The sequence below is a fragment of the Urocitellus parryii genome, chromosome 2, assembly GCF_045843805.1.
Source record: "Urocitellus parryii isolate mUroPar1 chromosome 2, mUroPar1.hap1, whole genome shotgun sequence".
NCBI lineage: Eukaryota > Metazoa > Chordata > Mammalia > Rodentia > Sciuridae > Urocitellus > Urocitellus parryii.
The window spans coordinates 119,099,927-119,117,093 of record NC_135532.1 but is presented as its reverse complement, the minus strand read 5'-3'; the positions used below and the strand labels follow the sequence as shown (position 1 = coordinate 119,117,093).

Below are 17,167 nucleotides of genomic sequence, written 5' to 3'. Positions count from 1 at the left end.
TTCAAACAAAATATAGATCACTTAGGGATTTTGTATATAGGAAAATAAAAGAGTAAAAATGTGATCTTGATTTTGTCTTTAAAAGGAAAGGAATTATATTTTCCTATATGTATTTTTTTAGTATTCATTTATATTTGTTTTTTAATATCTTTTTTTATATTTAGTTTTTAGTTTTAGGTGGACACAATATCTTTATTTTACATTTATGTGGTGCTGAGGATTAAACTCAGTGCCTCCTGCATGCTAGGCAAGCACTCTACCACTGAGCCACAACCCCAGCCTCTATTTTTTAATATCTGTATTTATTTATTTTTATGTGGTGCCACACATGCTAGGCAAGTGCTCTACCTCTGAGCCACAACCCCAGCCCCTGTATTAAACATTGTTTAATAAAACTATTAGAAATTGACTTGGTAGGTATTTTCCCTTAAGTAGTGAACAGTGTCACAGACCTAACATGGTAACATAATGTTGTCCTCTAATTTTGTTTTTGTTTTGAGATAGGTGTCCATCCTGGTCAGAAGATGAAATTATTTGTGCCCGAAATGTTAACAATGAAGTTCACTTCTTTGAAAACAACAATTTTGGTATGGAAGGATTTATTAAAAAAAAAAAAATTGTTGTTGTTGAGAACCTTTATTTTTATTTATTCATTTATTTATATGTGGTACTAAGAATCAAACCCAGTGCCTCACACATGCTAGGCAAGTGCTTTATCACTGAGCCACAACCCCAGCCCTGAAATTATTTTATTATTTACTTTAAATGTATGAAGTGTTTATTATCTTATGTAGCGTCAAAGGATTCTCCTAAATACTAGTAATTTGCTAATCAGTAATTGCTGTTATATCCACTTGTAGAATTCTCTGTAAGTCTAAATACCAATGAAATTTAGTACCACAAATTTTAATTTATAATAACATTATTGTTTGATAATTGGTATTAAATGAAGAGATTAGAATGTCTCTTGCTGAACTTAATTGCTGTTGAAATTCTGTAACACAGATTTTTTAAAAATGTCTTACTGTATAGAATTTCAAACACCAAAGTGGACATCTGGCTCCTATTCCTCCTATTCCTACCTCTGTCCAAAGAACATCTCTGAGCTAAAGCAAATTCTAGAGATCATATAATTTTACTAGAAAATATTTAATCATTTATCTCTGAAGATTAGAGCCCTTAATTTTTAAAACTTAGCCACAATTAATCACAATATCACAAATCATTAAATTTTGGTTCAGTGTTCAGATTTCCAACAGCTGCAAATGTTGTGATTGTTTTAAAACTCAGGATCTAAATAAGTTATCACGTATTACAATTCACTGATACATCGTAAGTTTCTTTTAATCTATAGTTTATCATCACATCTCTTTTTTTCTCTTGTAATTTATTATTTAACAAACAAGATTAGGCTGCACGTGGTGGTGCACACCCGTAATCCCAGCTAATTAGGAGACTGAGGCAGGAAGATTGCAAGTTAGAGGCCAGCCTCAGCAACTTAGTGGTAAAGCACCCCTGGGTTCAATCCCCAGTACTGGAAAAAGAGAGAGAAAAGAAAAACATCAGGGTTATTTTTCTTAGTTATTTTCCTGTGGTTTGAATTCTGTTTTTATGTCCCACGGTATAATTTACATGTTCTTTTGTTCCCTACAAATTGCCTTTTAGATTTAGAGTCCTTTTTGATTGCAAGGGTAAGAGTTTATCATATGGTGGTATTCTTTTATCAAGTAGTGTTTGATTGTCTCGGTTTTTACAGGGTTAGCTGACATTCATGTTTAGTGCCTAGGTCAGTGGTTATAAGCTGGTGATGTTCTCATTTTCTTCCTTCTGTTCTTATTTATTAGCTAAATTATGTCTACAAAGATTAATTTCCCATTGTACTATTTGGTTGCCCACAGGGTGTTTATATAGAAAAGGCAGGAATAAATATTCTTTTCCTTGATCAGTTTTAACATAATATGTTCTCAAGCAGCCTTCATTGTAAGCATTTAATTCTTTACTCCCATCCTAATAAACGGTGGATTTAAAATATCATGTTTCCATCTATTGTACTTATTATTCTTACTGATGCTTAAATTGCTCCATCCTTGTTCAGTTAGCTCTCAGTGATTTCTTTGCTATGGTGATGAGTTAAACTATTCTAAGATTAACGTATGTGTTTCCTGCTACAGAGCTAGGGTCAGTTAATCCTCTAATACACCCTAGTTTCATGGTAGAAACTGTAATCTAGGTTCCAGGGGTTCGCATTGCTTCTGTGTTGATCATTGTTTCTCAACTGTTTTTTTCTTTTTTAAAGCTTCCAATTAAATGAAAGACTACAAGTTTTTTTTTGTTGGTTGGTTGTTTTTTTTTGGTGGTGCTGGGAATTGATCCCAGGACCTTGTGCATGCTAGGCAAGCACTCTATCAACTGAGCTATATCCCCAGCCCAATGAACAATTTTGGGGTGAGGGGAATGGGGGGTACCAGGGATTGAACTCAGGAATATTCAACCACTGAGCCCCCTCCCCAGCCTTATTTATTTATTGGTACTGTGGAATTGAACTCAGAGGTACTCAACCACTGAGCCACATCCCTAGCCCTATTTTGATTTTTATTTAGAGACAGGATATCACTGAGTTGCTTAGCACCTTGCCCTTGCTGAGGCTGGCTTTGAACTAGCTTTGATCCTCCTGTCTCAGCTCCTCCGGAGCTGCTGGCATTACAGGCGTGTGCTATTTTGCCCAGCTGCGTTACCTTTTGGTGATGTCAAGAATCCTATTTCTCTGGGATAGTAGGGATGAGAGTTGGGGAATATCGCATTCACATAAGTATTCATTTATTCTGTTCCACATTATCTGCATAGTATTCTTGGAATAATTATACCAACAGTAACATGATCACTGAGAACAGCTTTATTTTTTTGCAGTGCTGAGGAATCTAACCCAGTGCGTCACACACATAAAACAACCACTGTACCACCAAACTACATCCCCAGCCCCTAAAAATAATTTAAAGAGAAAGGATTGCAGTTGTATTTGTTTGTTTATAGAGTACCCTATTACAATTGTGCACTTGTGAGCATGTCATGGAGTAGCAGTTGGCAAGTCTGTTCACATGCACCAAGGATGGTCAGTGGGCTGACCTCCAGCAGCTTCAGCTTTCCACAGTGCAGTGTGCACTTCATCTCCCTGCTTTCCACTTCTGCCCCAGTGTGTTTGATTAGCTTGCTTTTGGGCTTGCCTCTTGGTTAGCATGCCAGAGGAAGGAGCGTCACCAGGTAGGGAGTTTGGAGTACTTCTTTTGAATACTGTTGACCTCTGAAATGGAATAAAGAAAGTAATAAATGGAATAAAGAAAGTAATAAATGGAATAAAGAAAATAATTAACTCGGGCAGCAGTATTGTTAAAAATGTGAATTCCAACGTCCTGGCATAGAAGAAACACTCAATAAATTTCAGCCATTGTTACTGTTGTTTTGATCATGATTATGATGTTACTACACTGTTACAGAATTTCCATATTTTCATTCTACAGTAGCAAGATCAATCTTTTCCATCTAATAGGTTGTAAAACTGCTGTATCTCAGAGGTTTAAGAGAACTGACATTTATTAAATACATACCTTGTGCCTGACACTCTGTTCTTGAAAATAGTCACCGGGAGTAAGGTGGTGTGATCCGTTACTGTGGGAGCTTGACAGCTAGTAAATGACTTGAGTAGGAAATCAACCTGTGTCTGTCTTGTTGCCACCCAGACCTTTTGCACTGTATTGCACTGTCTCACCCACATTCGACTACAATGAGCAATATTTGTACGTAGTTACAGTGACCTTTATAATACATTCAGAGTTTAACATGTTCCTGTTAGTGGCTCTCATCCATCTAACACCATTTATTCTTTACTTTTAGATACAATTGCAAATAAATTACATTTGCAAAAAATTAATGATTTTGTTTTATCACCTGGGCCTCAGCCATATAAGGTAATTGCTGTTTTTGTTGGTTAATGTGAAGTATTAATTTAAGCCTTTTCCTAGTTATTTTGGTAACTATTAAAACATATCCATCTTACTTTACATACTTCAGAACATTAAGTGATGATTTAATGATTTGCTTGTGTCTTAGGTAGCTGTCTATGTTCCAGGGAGTAAAGGTGCACCTTCATTTGTCAGATTGTATCAGTACCCTAACTTTGCTGGACCTCACGCTGCATTAGCCAATAAGAGTTTCTTTAAAGCTGATAAGGTGACAATGCTATGGAATAAAAAAGGTAAGGTAAACATTTTATTCCTCATTTTGTTTATCATGTGTTAATTGGATTTAGACACGTACATGTATTTAAAAAGGAGTATCGGTGATGATTTGTGGGTTTTTTTTTTTTTTTTTTACTTTTTTTTTAGTTGTAGATGAGCACAATACTTTTTTATGTGGTGCTGAGGATTGAACCCAGGGCCTCACACGTGTGAGATGAGTGCTGTACCGCTGAGCCACAGCCCCAGCTGGTTATTTTTTAGTTGTAGATGGACACCACACCTTTATTTATTTTTATGAGGTACTGAGGATCGAACCCAGGGCCTTGCACGTGCTAGGCAAGTGCTCTACCCCTGAGCCACAATCCCTGCCCATGACCTGTGTTTAAATTTAATTAAAGTGTTTGCTGTTGCAGCTACTGCTGTGCTGGTGATAGCCAGTACAGACGTGGACAAGACAGGCGCTTCGTACTATGGAGAACAGACACTGCACTATATTGCGACCAATGGAGAGAGCGCAGTAGTGCAGTTACGTGAGTATTCCTTTGTCTTTCTTTGATAAAACAACAGTATAAAAAAATAATATGCCACAAAGATGCTATAATCTAAATCTTGGTCAGATAATAGAACTCAAATTCTTTAATATAAGATATAGTTCCTCTTAATTAAGAAACTTAAAATTATTCGTAGACATACCCAATTTTGACAGAACTCAGTTAGTTTATTTGCATTATGCCAACATGCTGATAGTTAGGACTTCCTGAATGTGGCAATCCCGTTGTGTTATTTCTTCTAGGACGTACTTGACTAATTATGACAGCAAGTCATTCTAGTGAGTTGAGAATTACTTTCAGAATTGTGAATAACATCCAGGAATGTCACCACTGTATCTCTTGTTTTGATGAACTCAATTAGTAATAGTTTTAACATTCTAGCAGGTCCCTGATTTTTTTCTATTTTGAATTGAACATGTGTAAGTAGAATAATCTTGCATGCAAAAAACTATATTCTCATTGAAGTCAGATACAAAACAAGAATGGCTAAAATACCTTGCAAATGTAAGTGATCAAAAGAAGTAGAATATGCAATTTGGAAAGGAGAAAACTGAATTATCTTTGCTGGTATGGATGAAGTATAAAAAAACAGCCACTTGAATAATGGAAGAAAAGTTTCCAAATATAGCACAAAAATAAAATGTATATAGGACTATGGAAGGAAAACTTTATAACTCTTCAAAAATTATGACCTTTAATTAAAAGCAGTTTAAAAGATGTTATTTCTCCCAATTAGTCTAAAAATTAAATTTAAGTCATTGTTGCTTTTGTCTAATTGGATAAGCTGGTCCTAAGGTTGATAGTGAAACATGAACATACAAGAATGTTTTGAAAACTTTTGTAAAAGAAGAGCAATGATAATTACTTGTTTCTGACTTATAGACAGGCCAATAAATCTGTTGAATAGAATTGTCCAGAAAGAAAACTGTATTTCTATAGGCATTAATATAAAGTCAACATTTGAATCAATGGAGAAAATGATTGTTTTATTTGTGGTTTGGGGACAACTAGCTAGCCATTTGAAATAAAAAATTGATATTTCTACGTCTTCACCAAAATAAATTCCAGTTAGACCATAAAATTATATAAGACTGCAAAGGAACTAGAAGAAAATATGAAAGAAATTTTTGTCTAATCATCGGGTAGAAAAAGATTTTCTAAGAAAGACAGAAGTCATATGTAAAAAAGTTGAATATGTTATAAATTATAGATTTCTACATTGAAAGAAGAAAGGAGTTAATCAAAGCAAGCAAAAAAAAATATGTGAAATATATTTTTTTAGAGCAGACAAGGGATGAGTATGAGAAAAGGTAAATATTCTTAATATATCAAGTAAAATCCAGTTTGTAACTGGGAAGAAGAACAGGCATGAGACAGTAAGAATTGTCCACAGGAGCAAAAATTAAATTGCTTGTAATTGATTAGCTTATAATTAAAAGAGTAGAAATAAACGTAAGGTACCAATTTTTACTTAATAAACTGGCAAAGGTGAAAGCATGAACCTTTATAGTACCAGAGCCAGGGGACCTGCATGGTCACATGTTGTTGCTAGGAACATGCGCAGGCACACCTCCTGGGAGGGCACTATGGTGGGCGAGGAAGTGCGCATGCCCTGGTAGCTCGCAGCTGTATGCCTGCAGATGCGGTGCACACTCTGTGGGAAGGAGGCAGCGGGCTGGTGATGGAACGCTGTGCGGCTGAGGAAGAACTGACCAGCTGCACGTGCCCATGTTGAAACCCCAAGGTGGAGACTAAATCAATAACAGGTCTGGAGCTGTGTCACTTATGTGTCTATTTAGGAGACAGATGCTTTATTTCAACAAAAATATTCTGAAAGAGTATGCAAGAAATATAACAGGGCGGGGATTGCCTTTTTTAGAGGGACTTATTTTTGTGGCATGTATATCTTTATATAGTTTATATTTTTATTACCATTTTATATATTACTCCTTCAAAAATAAAGACACACTTGCCAGGCATGGTAACACGTGCCTGTGGTTCTTTCTTGTCCTAGCCCACGGCAGGCTGAGCAAGAGGAGCCTGAATTGAGGAGTGTGAGATCAGCTGGGACATAGAGCAAAACCCTATTTCAGAAAAGTGTGTTTTTGTTTGTTTTGGCTTTATTTTTAACATTTTTTTAAAAATATTTATTTATTTATTTATTTTAGTTGTAGTTGGACACAATACCTTTATTTCGCTTATTTATTTTTATGTGGTGCTGAGGATCGAACCCAGGTTCTCGCATATGTGAGGCGAGTGCTCTACTGCTGAGCCACAACCCCAGCCCCAACATTTTTTAATACTTATTTTTTAGTTGTAGTTGGACACAATAGCTTTATTCTATTTATTTATTTTTTTATGTGGGGCTGAGGATCGAACCCAGGGCCTTGCATGTTCTAGGCGAGCACTCTACCGCTGAGCCACCACCTCAGCCCTTGTTTTTTATTAATAATAATAAATTCATATTGGTTTCCATGAGTCCATATTGCCAAAATGTTTAAAATAAATTAGGATTCCATAAAAGTTCTTAAATAAACTTATGATTACATATTAATGCTCATAATATATCATATAGGAATATTCTAACTTCAATATGCCTTGAAATTCTTAGAGGTTTCTTTTTTTTTACTGTTTGATATGTTATGTTGTTATTTTACTGTTTGATATGTTTATGATTTCTGTGTATTTATAACTTGTGCTAATATAATATTCATATAATTCTTTATTTCTAATTTGGATTTTGTATTCTTTTTCTAGCAAAAAGTGGCCCCATCTATGATGTAGCCTGGAATTCCAGCTCCACCGAGTTCTGTGCCGTGTATGGCTTCATGCCTGCTAAGGCGACGGTCTTCAACCTGAAATGTGACCCTGTGTTCGACTTTGGCACTGGGCCTCGAAATGCAGCCTACTTCAGCCCTCATGGACACATATTAGTCCTGGCTGGGTTTGGAAATCTGAGGGGACAGATGGAAGTGTGGGATGTTAAGAACTACAAACTCATCTCTAAACCGGTGGCTTCTGATTCTACATACTTTGCGTGGTGCCCAGATGGTGAGCACATCTTAACAGCCACGTGTGCTCCCCGGTTACGTGTTAACAATGGGTACAAAGTCTGGCACTACACTGGCTCTGTCTTGCACAAGCACGATATGCCATCGAACGCAGAGTTGTGGCAGGTCTCCTGGCAGCCATTTTTGGATGGAATATTTCCAGCAAAAAGAATAACTTACCAAGCAGTTCCAAGTGAAGTGCCCAATGACGAACCTAAAGTTGCCACAGCTTACAGACCTCCAGCTTTGAGAAATAAACCAATCACCAATTCCAAACTGGTAAGTAAAGTTTTACTACTTTGATAGGAAAAAAATTTTCACTGTGTAGACTTTTCTGGACCTATATCTTGTGTCCTGTGTGTCTTAGTATCTGGTAGGGTCCAGATTAGGGCAGGAATTGTTGAGAACCTGGAGCTGAGGAAGTCCAGCCGCGCACCCTGTTAAGCTGATGAGGAGGTCACTCTTGAGGAGGCCAGGCCACGCCAGTGGAGTGAGACAAGGCAGGCCCTGCAGCTGGGCTGCCACAGCTGCCGCTTCCCATGGGGATTCTTGATCCAAGTTGCCCAAATGTTTGAACTTCAAGAAAATATGGTCTGATTGCCTTTGTGAAATTTCTGAATTTTAAAGACACTGTTGGTCAAAAACACATTTGTTATGTTTAGGCCATTAGTTACCCACCATTGCTGTAAAGTTATGACCATAGTGTTGCTCAGATTCTGATATTTTTTTAAAAAGTTAGCATTTCAGAGCTTAGGGAACACCCTGGGTTTCTAGGATGGTATTAAGAAATAGAGGTGCTCTAAGAATAAGCAACAGTATTGCTGGTGTTATTATGAAAGTCACTGTACAAGAGCTATGAACTGGTCTGTTCATGTCAATTGGATGTACAGATAGCACTTGGGGAAATAGATGCCTTTGAAGATTAAATATTCTTACATCTTCCTTATGCCAATCTTCACTTCTACATAAACAAAAACAAAAGACCAGTGCTTCCTCCTTGACTGCACACAGTGACTGTAACTGCTTGAGTTCTACGGAAGGGTCCCATTCAAACATGGCTAGGTCTGGGGGAGGCCCAGTGGCAGAGCACTGCCCAGCGGGTGCAAGGCCCTGGGCGCCATCACCAGCCTGGGAAAGTTGCTCATCTTTCCCATCTCTGGTTTCACAAGTCGAGGCCTGGGGGGCGGTCCCTGTGTGAGGAAGGTGTGAGGCGACTGGGTTCCTGCTGAAGGACAGATACCAAAAGCAGCTCCTGGTGGTATCCCGTCTTATGAGCCCTGTGTCTCTAGTTGTGCCAGAGAAAGAAAAACTCCTTTTTTGAATAAAACTCAAGTGAATTTTGCCAGCTTTTAGAGAACCAAAAGATATATGCAAACAAGTAGAAAGATCCTCTTTCAATCCATTATGACAGTGGGCGTGTGCTACCACTAATAAGAGTTTTTCAATGATCTTTGTCAGTGATTTTAAAGTAAAATGATAAAATAAGCTTATCCTATACCAACAAAAGTATATTATTTGTTGTTATTATATGTATTTTAAAAAACATGGACTCCATTTCACAATTGTTTGTTTTATGTTTCCATAGCATGAAGAAGAACCACCTCAGAATATGAAACCACACACAGGAAATGAGAAGCCATTATCAAAAACAGCCCTTAAAAATCAAAGGAAGCATGAAGCTAAGAAAGCTGCCAAGCAGGTATTTGGGGTACTGATCTCTTCAAAATAGAACAAACAAACCCAAAAGAAAACCAATTGAATTTTAGCTTTGAACCTTTAAATGTAATGAACTTTGGTTTTGAAGATTTGAATGTTATGTTATAAAATGTAGCTGGAGTTAGACTTAAATAGCCAGAATTTCTTTTTTGTTTGCCTATGAATTTCTAAGTAATCCAGTCTATATGATGGGTGACTATTAGTTTTCTATCACTGTAACAGAATACCTGAGGTAGTCACCTTATAAAGACAGAAGGTTTATTTTGACTCACAGTTTTAGAGTTTCAGTCCATGATCTATTGGCCCTTTGGCTTTGGACCTGTGGTGGGTAGTACATCATGGTAGTAACCTGTGGTAGAGCAAAATTGCTCACCTCATCATGAGCAAGGGAATAGAGAGGAAGAGAAAGGGGCTGGTATCCTACTGTCTTCAAGAGCATGTCCCCAGTGGCCTGAGAATCTTCCTTTGACTCCACCATCTAAAGGCTATCTTTCCTCCCATTAGTACCACCCTGAGCATCAAGTCTTTAACATATTGGCTAGCAGTGTCTGGTTAGTGAGGTTACAGTGACAGCATTTTTAGGTTCAGATAGAGTGGGTACTGTAAGAAAATACCTTAGACTGGGGTTTGTAAACAACAGAAATTCATTCCTCATATTTCTAGAGGCCTAAAAACAAGGTATCGGCAGACTCTGTGTCTGGGGGACTTGTTTCTCATTGACATGGTCTTCTGTGTGTCCTCCTGTGATGGAAGAGTCCAGGGAGTTCCTTGAGGCTTTTAAGAATTCTGATACACTCCTGAAGGCAGAGTCTTCCTGACTTACTCACTTCCCACAGCCCTGCCTGTCAGTTTCCCTGGCATCAAGCTCTACCAACATTCAGACCAGAACAGTGGCGTGGATTTTTAGCAGCTAATTGCTGTATCATGCCTTCAATCTTGCTGGTAACAGGCCTAGGTTGCTTAGGTTTTTTGATAGGAGTACTATTTTAAGAGAATTACATTATGTAACCATATTCTGCTAAAATCTTGGCTTTTAAAAAACACCATGGTTCTCTTTTGTAGTTAATATGTTTCATCTCCAGAAATATCTTAAAAGGTCACCTTTAGGTTATTTTAAGTAAAAAAAAAAAAAAATCCATTCTATGCATTAGATTTGTATAAAAGCAATTTTGTCCTCCTGGTAGGGATCTGTGCTGGGGCTGGTTGTTACCAGAAATCGGTGTCTTCACAAACACTGTTAGGTCAGATTACTCTTCCTGGAGATTGAGGGTCCCTCTGAAATCTACTTAACTTAGAATCCTATTTTCATAAGCAAATTTTCTTCATATTATCAAAAGGTATTTTAATATGATCATTGTTGATGAAGATTCTTTTGTGATAAAATATTAGTTTATTTTGTATGCTTTTCTGATATTTGAGCACATAAAATTTGGGGGAGATTATAGAATCAGTGTGTCTTATTTAGAAAAAGTAATTTTAAAATAGTTAAAATTTTCTTAAAGGTAGTCTTTGTGTCTCTTTTTAAAAAAAATAGTGCCATTAATTTAAAGCATAGTAGTTACAGAAGTTCCCTAGTGCATCCATGAAGCCATACAGACACCTACAGTTGTTGGTGCCACTGAACCTCTCTACAGAGGTGCTCTTTGCTGTTCTGGTGGGCAGAGGGTTTTCACCTTGCAGGTACTCTGTGAGTGCATTTTAAGATGACTGGCCAGAGTCAGTAAAAGTTACGGCTATGTGATTGAGTGGAGCTAAATGCCCTATGACAGGATCGTACCCTTCCTGGATCTTCCAATCCTGACTGAATTAAATAACCAAAAATAGCATAGTCAGGTTATGATTTTCTCAGCTTATCAACTTTACCATAAAGAGTTGAGACTTAAGAAATAAATCTTTTCATGTACACATGACCAGAATTTAAGTATAATAAAGCAGACATTTTAACTTACTTTTGGTTAGTTTGTGGTAGAAAATCAAATTTCATGTTTTACCTAATTTTGACATTTTTTCACATTTATAACTAATCTTTCTTCCTAGAAAAAAAGATACATTCTCAGCTCATTACAAATAACTAAAGTTTTAAATTTTTATCTGATATCAGAATTGATTTCTTTTTTTAAAATTTCTTTTGGGTTCTGGGGATTGAACCCAGGGGTTCTTTATCACTGAGCTCCATCCCCGACCCTTTTTTTATTTTATATTTTGAGACAGTGACTGAGGCTGGTCTTGAACTTGTGATCCTCAAATCTTAGCCTCCTGAGTTGTTTGGATTACGAGTGTGCACCACTATACCTGACCAGAAATGAATGTTGGTGGGCAAAATATCCATCTTCTTCTTTAAGCCACTTCTATCATCTATTTTTATATTACGAAAAATGAAAAATACCAGACTTTACATTATCAAAATTCATAGGCTCCTTAAGAATAGAAACTAACACTGAGCCCAGTGGGACACACCTGTAATCCCAGCTACTTGGGAGATTAAGGCAAGAGGATAGCAAGTTTGAGACTAGCCTGGACAACTTAGGGAGGCCCTATCTTAAAATTAAAGCCAGGGGCGGGGGTGCACTAAGGCTGTAGCTCAGTGATAGAGTGCTTACCTAGCATGTTCTAGGCCCTGAGTCTGATTCCCAGTACTGGGGGGAAAAATTAAAAATAAATAAATAAATAAAAGCTAAATATTTTCTTTCTAAATACTCTTAAGTGCTTAATATAGTGTGTTTTCACATAATAGGAAAAAGTGACACCAATATGCCTTTAAAAAAATGACTACAATCTTATCCTCTTTACAAAATCTTAGGCAGGCTCTTTTAGACTTGGAGAACTAGAGTAACACCCTATCTGTGTTCTTCCTGGGATGCACTGGGAGTTAAGAATTTCCCATCTAGAAGGTTTCCAAGGCTTGGGGCACTCAGTGTTCTGTTGACCTTCAGAAGGAAGAGCAACCCAACCTTTGCCTGGAAAGACTTGAATAGCTTTTTTCCTCCTCTCGTCAAAGCACGTATCTTATAATTACAAAGGAGAGTTGTGGTTTTGCTCTTTTCGTTTATTTAGCGTATGCATTCAGGCCAGTGCTGTGCTGGGGAGCCAGCTGTCCTGGGGAGTACCTGCCAAGGGGGGTAGCCTGGGATAGGTGCAGCTAACCCAGATCTGTGGTGTGGGAACTTCCCAGGAGGCCTAGAGGCTGGGTAGGCCAACGGGTAACTTGTGGGGAAGTATTCTAAACATGGGACAGTGTACATAGAGGCAAGGAGGCAAGAGTGTATGGCACCTTGGGGATGTGAAAGTGGCTCACAGGTGGTCCTTCAGTAAGGAGGGTGGAGGCTAGAGGGAGTCAGAGGTCTGGTCGTACTGGGAGCATGCAGGGGGAAAAGGGCAGCCTTCCCTGGTACCTGGCTGTAGAGTTGAGCTAGTCTGGAGGTGAGCAGTGAGCTGCTCTCTTTCTAGCACCCTCTGTTACACGGACTGCCCCTACACACTCTGTGCATTGGGAGGGCATCACAGATCGAGACGTGACATACCTGCATGCTGGCAAGGTACCACAGAGTGAGACGTGACACATCTTCATCAGCAAAGCCCTCTACAGTCCCAAACCATCCACAACACTGTGGCACATCCCAGAGTACTGGTCAAGGAACCTCTTGGTGCACCCCTATGTGGTCATTATGGGAACACGTAAGAGCCTCCGATGTGGTCATTATGGGAACACGTAAGTGTCTGACGAGGCCTTTAATCCAGGTTCTTCAAATAATAAAGTGTAGGTGAAATTGACATTTGGCTTTCATGTTACATGTCAAGATTGTGGATTGAAATGCTTTAATGTCTTCATTTTTAAAATTGAATTCTTAAAAATATTTCCTGTAGGAAGCAAAAAATGACCAGAGTCCAGATGTGGCACCAACTCCTACTCCGCAGAGCACATCTTGGAACACTGTCTCCCAGGCAACTTCTGGTGACCCTGAAGTAGATAAAAAAATCAGGAACCTAAAGAAGGTAAGAGACTTTTAAATGAAAAGCAGATGTGTGTGTTGAAAAGAATATACTTGAGAATCACATCCAGAAAAATAGCAGTGCTTAGCTGCCCAACAACAGGGAGCCAAGATGCTTGCTTTGTTGTTTTCTCACTATGAAATACTGTAATTAGAATGGCACTCATTTTAGTTCTCATCACAAATGCTTAAGGGCTACTTTCATTAATTTTTGGAGTAATAAGAAATAATGTGCATTTATACAGAAAATGCTGATACTTTACTCACTATTTCTTTAGATACCGGTGATATTTTGTCCCAGTTTTAAGATGAAGAAGTTTATTAATTTATGACATTTCCCCTGTGGGGTAGGAGGTCTCTGAACCTTATCTAGCTGTATGTGAGCTGCTCTTACGGCCTCAATTGTAGTCCGACATGGTGGGACGTGTCTGCAGTCCCAGGGATTCAGGGGCTGAGGCAGGAGGATCGAGAGGCCAAGACCAGCCTGGGAAACTTGGCAAGACTTTCTTTCAAAATAAAAAATATAAACCAGGTGGGGATGTATCCCAGGCTCCATTCCCCAGTACCTGCTGCCAACACTCACAAGGCCTGTCGTCATCCAGGTACAATGGATGTCAAAACAAATGGCAAAATAAGTGATATATTTAATGATAACTTAATTAAAAGCTTGAAAAAATATTTTGCCAAATCTCATGTTTTAACTTGTACAGTTTTATTTTTGTATTTTGGTGGTGCTGGGGATGAAACCTAGGGCCTCATGTGTGCCAGGCAAGTCCTATGCCCTCAGGCTGTGTTCCCAGCCCTAATATACGTGGTCTTATATTTAACTTTAAAAAAAAATTAGTTTACCCCAGTATTTTCACAGGCCATTCTTGATAGAAATGTCAGAAATTTCTCCTTATTCAAGTTTTATATTCATATGATTGAGTTGTTAATAAGAAAATTTGCATGAGGACATGACTTTTCTTCCTCTTGACCCCTGTTTGATACTTACAGAAACTGAAAGCTATTGAACAACTGAAAGAACAAGCAGCAGCTGGAAAGCAGCTAGAAAAAAATCAGGTATTTTTCTGCATTTTTCCTTTGGTCTCTTAGTCATTACCATCATTTCGTGTTTATTACAAGCAATTATTTAATCAGGAAAATGAACATGTGGATTTAACTTGTTTTGGAAACTGCATGCCAGATTCTTTTTTTTTTTTTTTAATATTTATTTTTCAGTTTTTGGGTGGACACAACATCTTTATTTTACTTTTATGTGGTGCTGAGGATTGAACCCAGTGCCCCACGCATGCCAGGCAAGCGTGTTACCGCTTGAGCCATATCCCCATCCCCTGCATGCCAGATTCTTTTGGTGGTCACCTTGGACCAGTGTCAGACTGTGGTAGGGAAGAGTGGATGTAGATCATGGCGAGTGTGCCACTATTCCTGGGGGCACTGGTGCTGGAGCTGCTCTTTAGAAGAGAAGAGGCAAATGTGGGGTCTCTCCCTTCCTGTGGTTCTCGCTGCAGTACTGCCTGCCCCTTCTCCTCAGCACTCTTAAGCCCAAATGAGGAATGGGAATTTCACTGGACTGAAGGGACATAGTGAGACAGCTTCTGTCTTTTGCCCTTTTGATTCACCGTAGATATCAAATATAGAATTTGTTTCTTATATATGTTTTTTATCTGTTTATCAGTAGATCTGATAAAGTATAAGCAATCCTCCTTCTCTAAGTGGTTTCTCTAATCTCCTCTAAGTTTGTTCAGTTATACAGGCAATAATTATTTTATTTCCTATTTAATAACTTTACTGTTTCAAACTTTTCTAGTTGGAGAAAATTCAAAAAGAGAAAGCCCTTCTCCAGGAGCTGGAAGATTTGGAATTGGGTATTTAAAGATTCACAGAAAGCAAGGTGGTTACCATAAACCAGTACAAGCACATCTTCTGTGAAACCCATTTGTGTTCATGGAATATCGATGTGCCAATATTTAATGTTGGTCTGTAATTTTAAGGAGTTGTGCAAGATTCCGAATATGTATGAAATTATTTAATGTCTATTAAATTGACTTCTATATCCTGCATCCTGTATCATGTCAATATGTGATGGAAAAAAGATACATGAGATTTTTAGCTAAGTTGACACATTGAGAGACTTTTTTAAGTAGGGTACAGTATTTGCTATATAAATGAATAAAGACATTTTAAATTTAACTGTTTTTGCCTTTAAATTCGTCAAGTTTTTTATCGGGCTAGTTTGTAGCTCAGTGGTAGAGCAAAAGCACTTGCCTAACATGTTTGAGGCCATGGTTTCAACCTCCAACACTGCAAAAACAACAGCCATCCTGTAGTAGTTAAAGCTTGGCATGGTGGCACATTCCTGTAATCCCAGCAACTCGGGAAGCTGAGGCTGGAGGAGAGCAGGTTTGAGGCTGGCCTCAGCAACTTAGTGAGGCCCCTAAGCAACTTAACAAGACCCTATCTCAAAATAAAATACAACAGACTGGGGATATCACTCAGTAGTGGAGTCCCTCTGGATTCAACCCTGAGTAAAACGTTCTTTGAGTTTACAAAGTGTGTGTTAAATTATTTAATTCTCATAACAAGTCTGTGAGGTAGATGCCAGTGTCACAAAGTTGGATATGAGATCCTAATGCAGGCAGTGTGAACCCAGTGTGCTGTGGGTCACTGCAATGCACTGCTTAGACACCATGCCCTTGCACACTCATTTGGTGTTACTGAAGGGCATGGTTCATTTTTTCTTCTTGCAGTGCTGGGGATTAAACCTAAGGGCCTTTACTACTGAGATACATCCTCAGCCCTTTTTATTTTGAGGCAAGAAATTATGTAGTTGATGAGGCTGGCCTCATGTTTGCAGTCCTTCTGCCTCAACCTCCTGAGTCACTGCACTTACAAAGCATCAATCATTCTGCTGGGTTGTTTGTCCTTTTCCTTTGGCATTTCTCTATTCGATTGCTTGTCCTTCTTCTCTTTAGTTGGTGTGTCCTCTGTAGGAAGGGCTTATATGGAATATTTAATGGTTTAAGCAGCACACAAAGGCATAAATGAAATGTATCTCCTGTATTCTATAGCAGCAGTGACCAATTTTGGTGTTTCTAAAGATGGGTGGCATACCTATATTCAAGTAATTGTATATCCACAATTCTGTGTACTCTTTTTTTCCCTTAAAGTATTATAGAGTTCATTCTGTATCAATACCTCTCCGTTTTATATATATGCAATCCATAATAATACATATGTCAATGTATCATTTCACCTGGTGCACAGGATTGCACGTTTAATTTTTAAAACTAGGTTGAACATATATACACATACTTAAACAAAGTATAGGTGCTTATCTGTGTTCTGGAATTGGGTATATCCCAGGTTTTGAAAAAGTAATGTAATCTATAATCCCAGCAACTTGGGAGATTGAGGCAGGAAGATCACAAGTTTGAGATCAGCCTCAGCAACTTAGCGAAGGCTTAGTGAAAACAACCTGTCTCAAAATAAAAAAGGCTGGGGATGTGTCTCTGGGTTCAATCCCCAGTACCAAAAAATATATATTAAAAGCATTTATTCAAGTAAGATTTCAAACAACTCTTGGGCTCATTCACCTGTTTAGTTGCATTAGTATCCAAATCTGGGCA

General features: G+C 38.2%; 1 protein-coding gene across 1 annotated transcript in view; it reads left to right on the top strand.

Moving 5' to 3' along the window:
* Nucleotides 1-15,736, top strand: part of Eif2a (eukaryotic translation initiation factor 2A) — a 31,463-nt gene extending 15,727 nt beyond the window's left edge. Inside the window, exons 6-14 of the mRNA XM_026408153.2 lie at nucleotides 505-587; nucleotides 3,889-3,962; nucleotides 4,105-4,249; nucleotides 4,646-4,762; nucleotides 7,541-8,112; nucleotides 9,419-9,532; nucleotides 13,414-13,542; nucleotides 14,535-14,600; nucleotides 15,349-15,736. Of these exons, the coding sequence (XP_026263938.2) occupies nucleotides 505-587; nucleotides 3,889-3,962; nucleotides 4,105-4,249; nucleotides 4,646-4,762; nucleotides 7,541-8,112; nucleotides 9,419-9,532; nucleotides 13,414-13,542; nucleotides 14,535-14,600; nucleotides 15,349-15,414 (1,366 nt within the window). The 3' untranslated portion in view covers nucleotides 15,415-15,736. The remainder of the gene's footprint in view (nucleotides 1-504; nucleotides 588-3,888; nucleotides 3,963-4,104; nucleotides 4,250-4,645; nucleotides 4,763-7,540; nucleotides 8,113-9,418; nucleotides 9,533-13,413; nucleotides 13,543-14,534; nucleotides 14,601-15,348) is intronic.
* The last annotated feature ends 1,431 nt before the right edge of the window (nucleotides 15,737-17,167 follow it).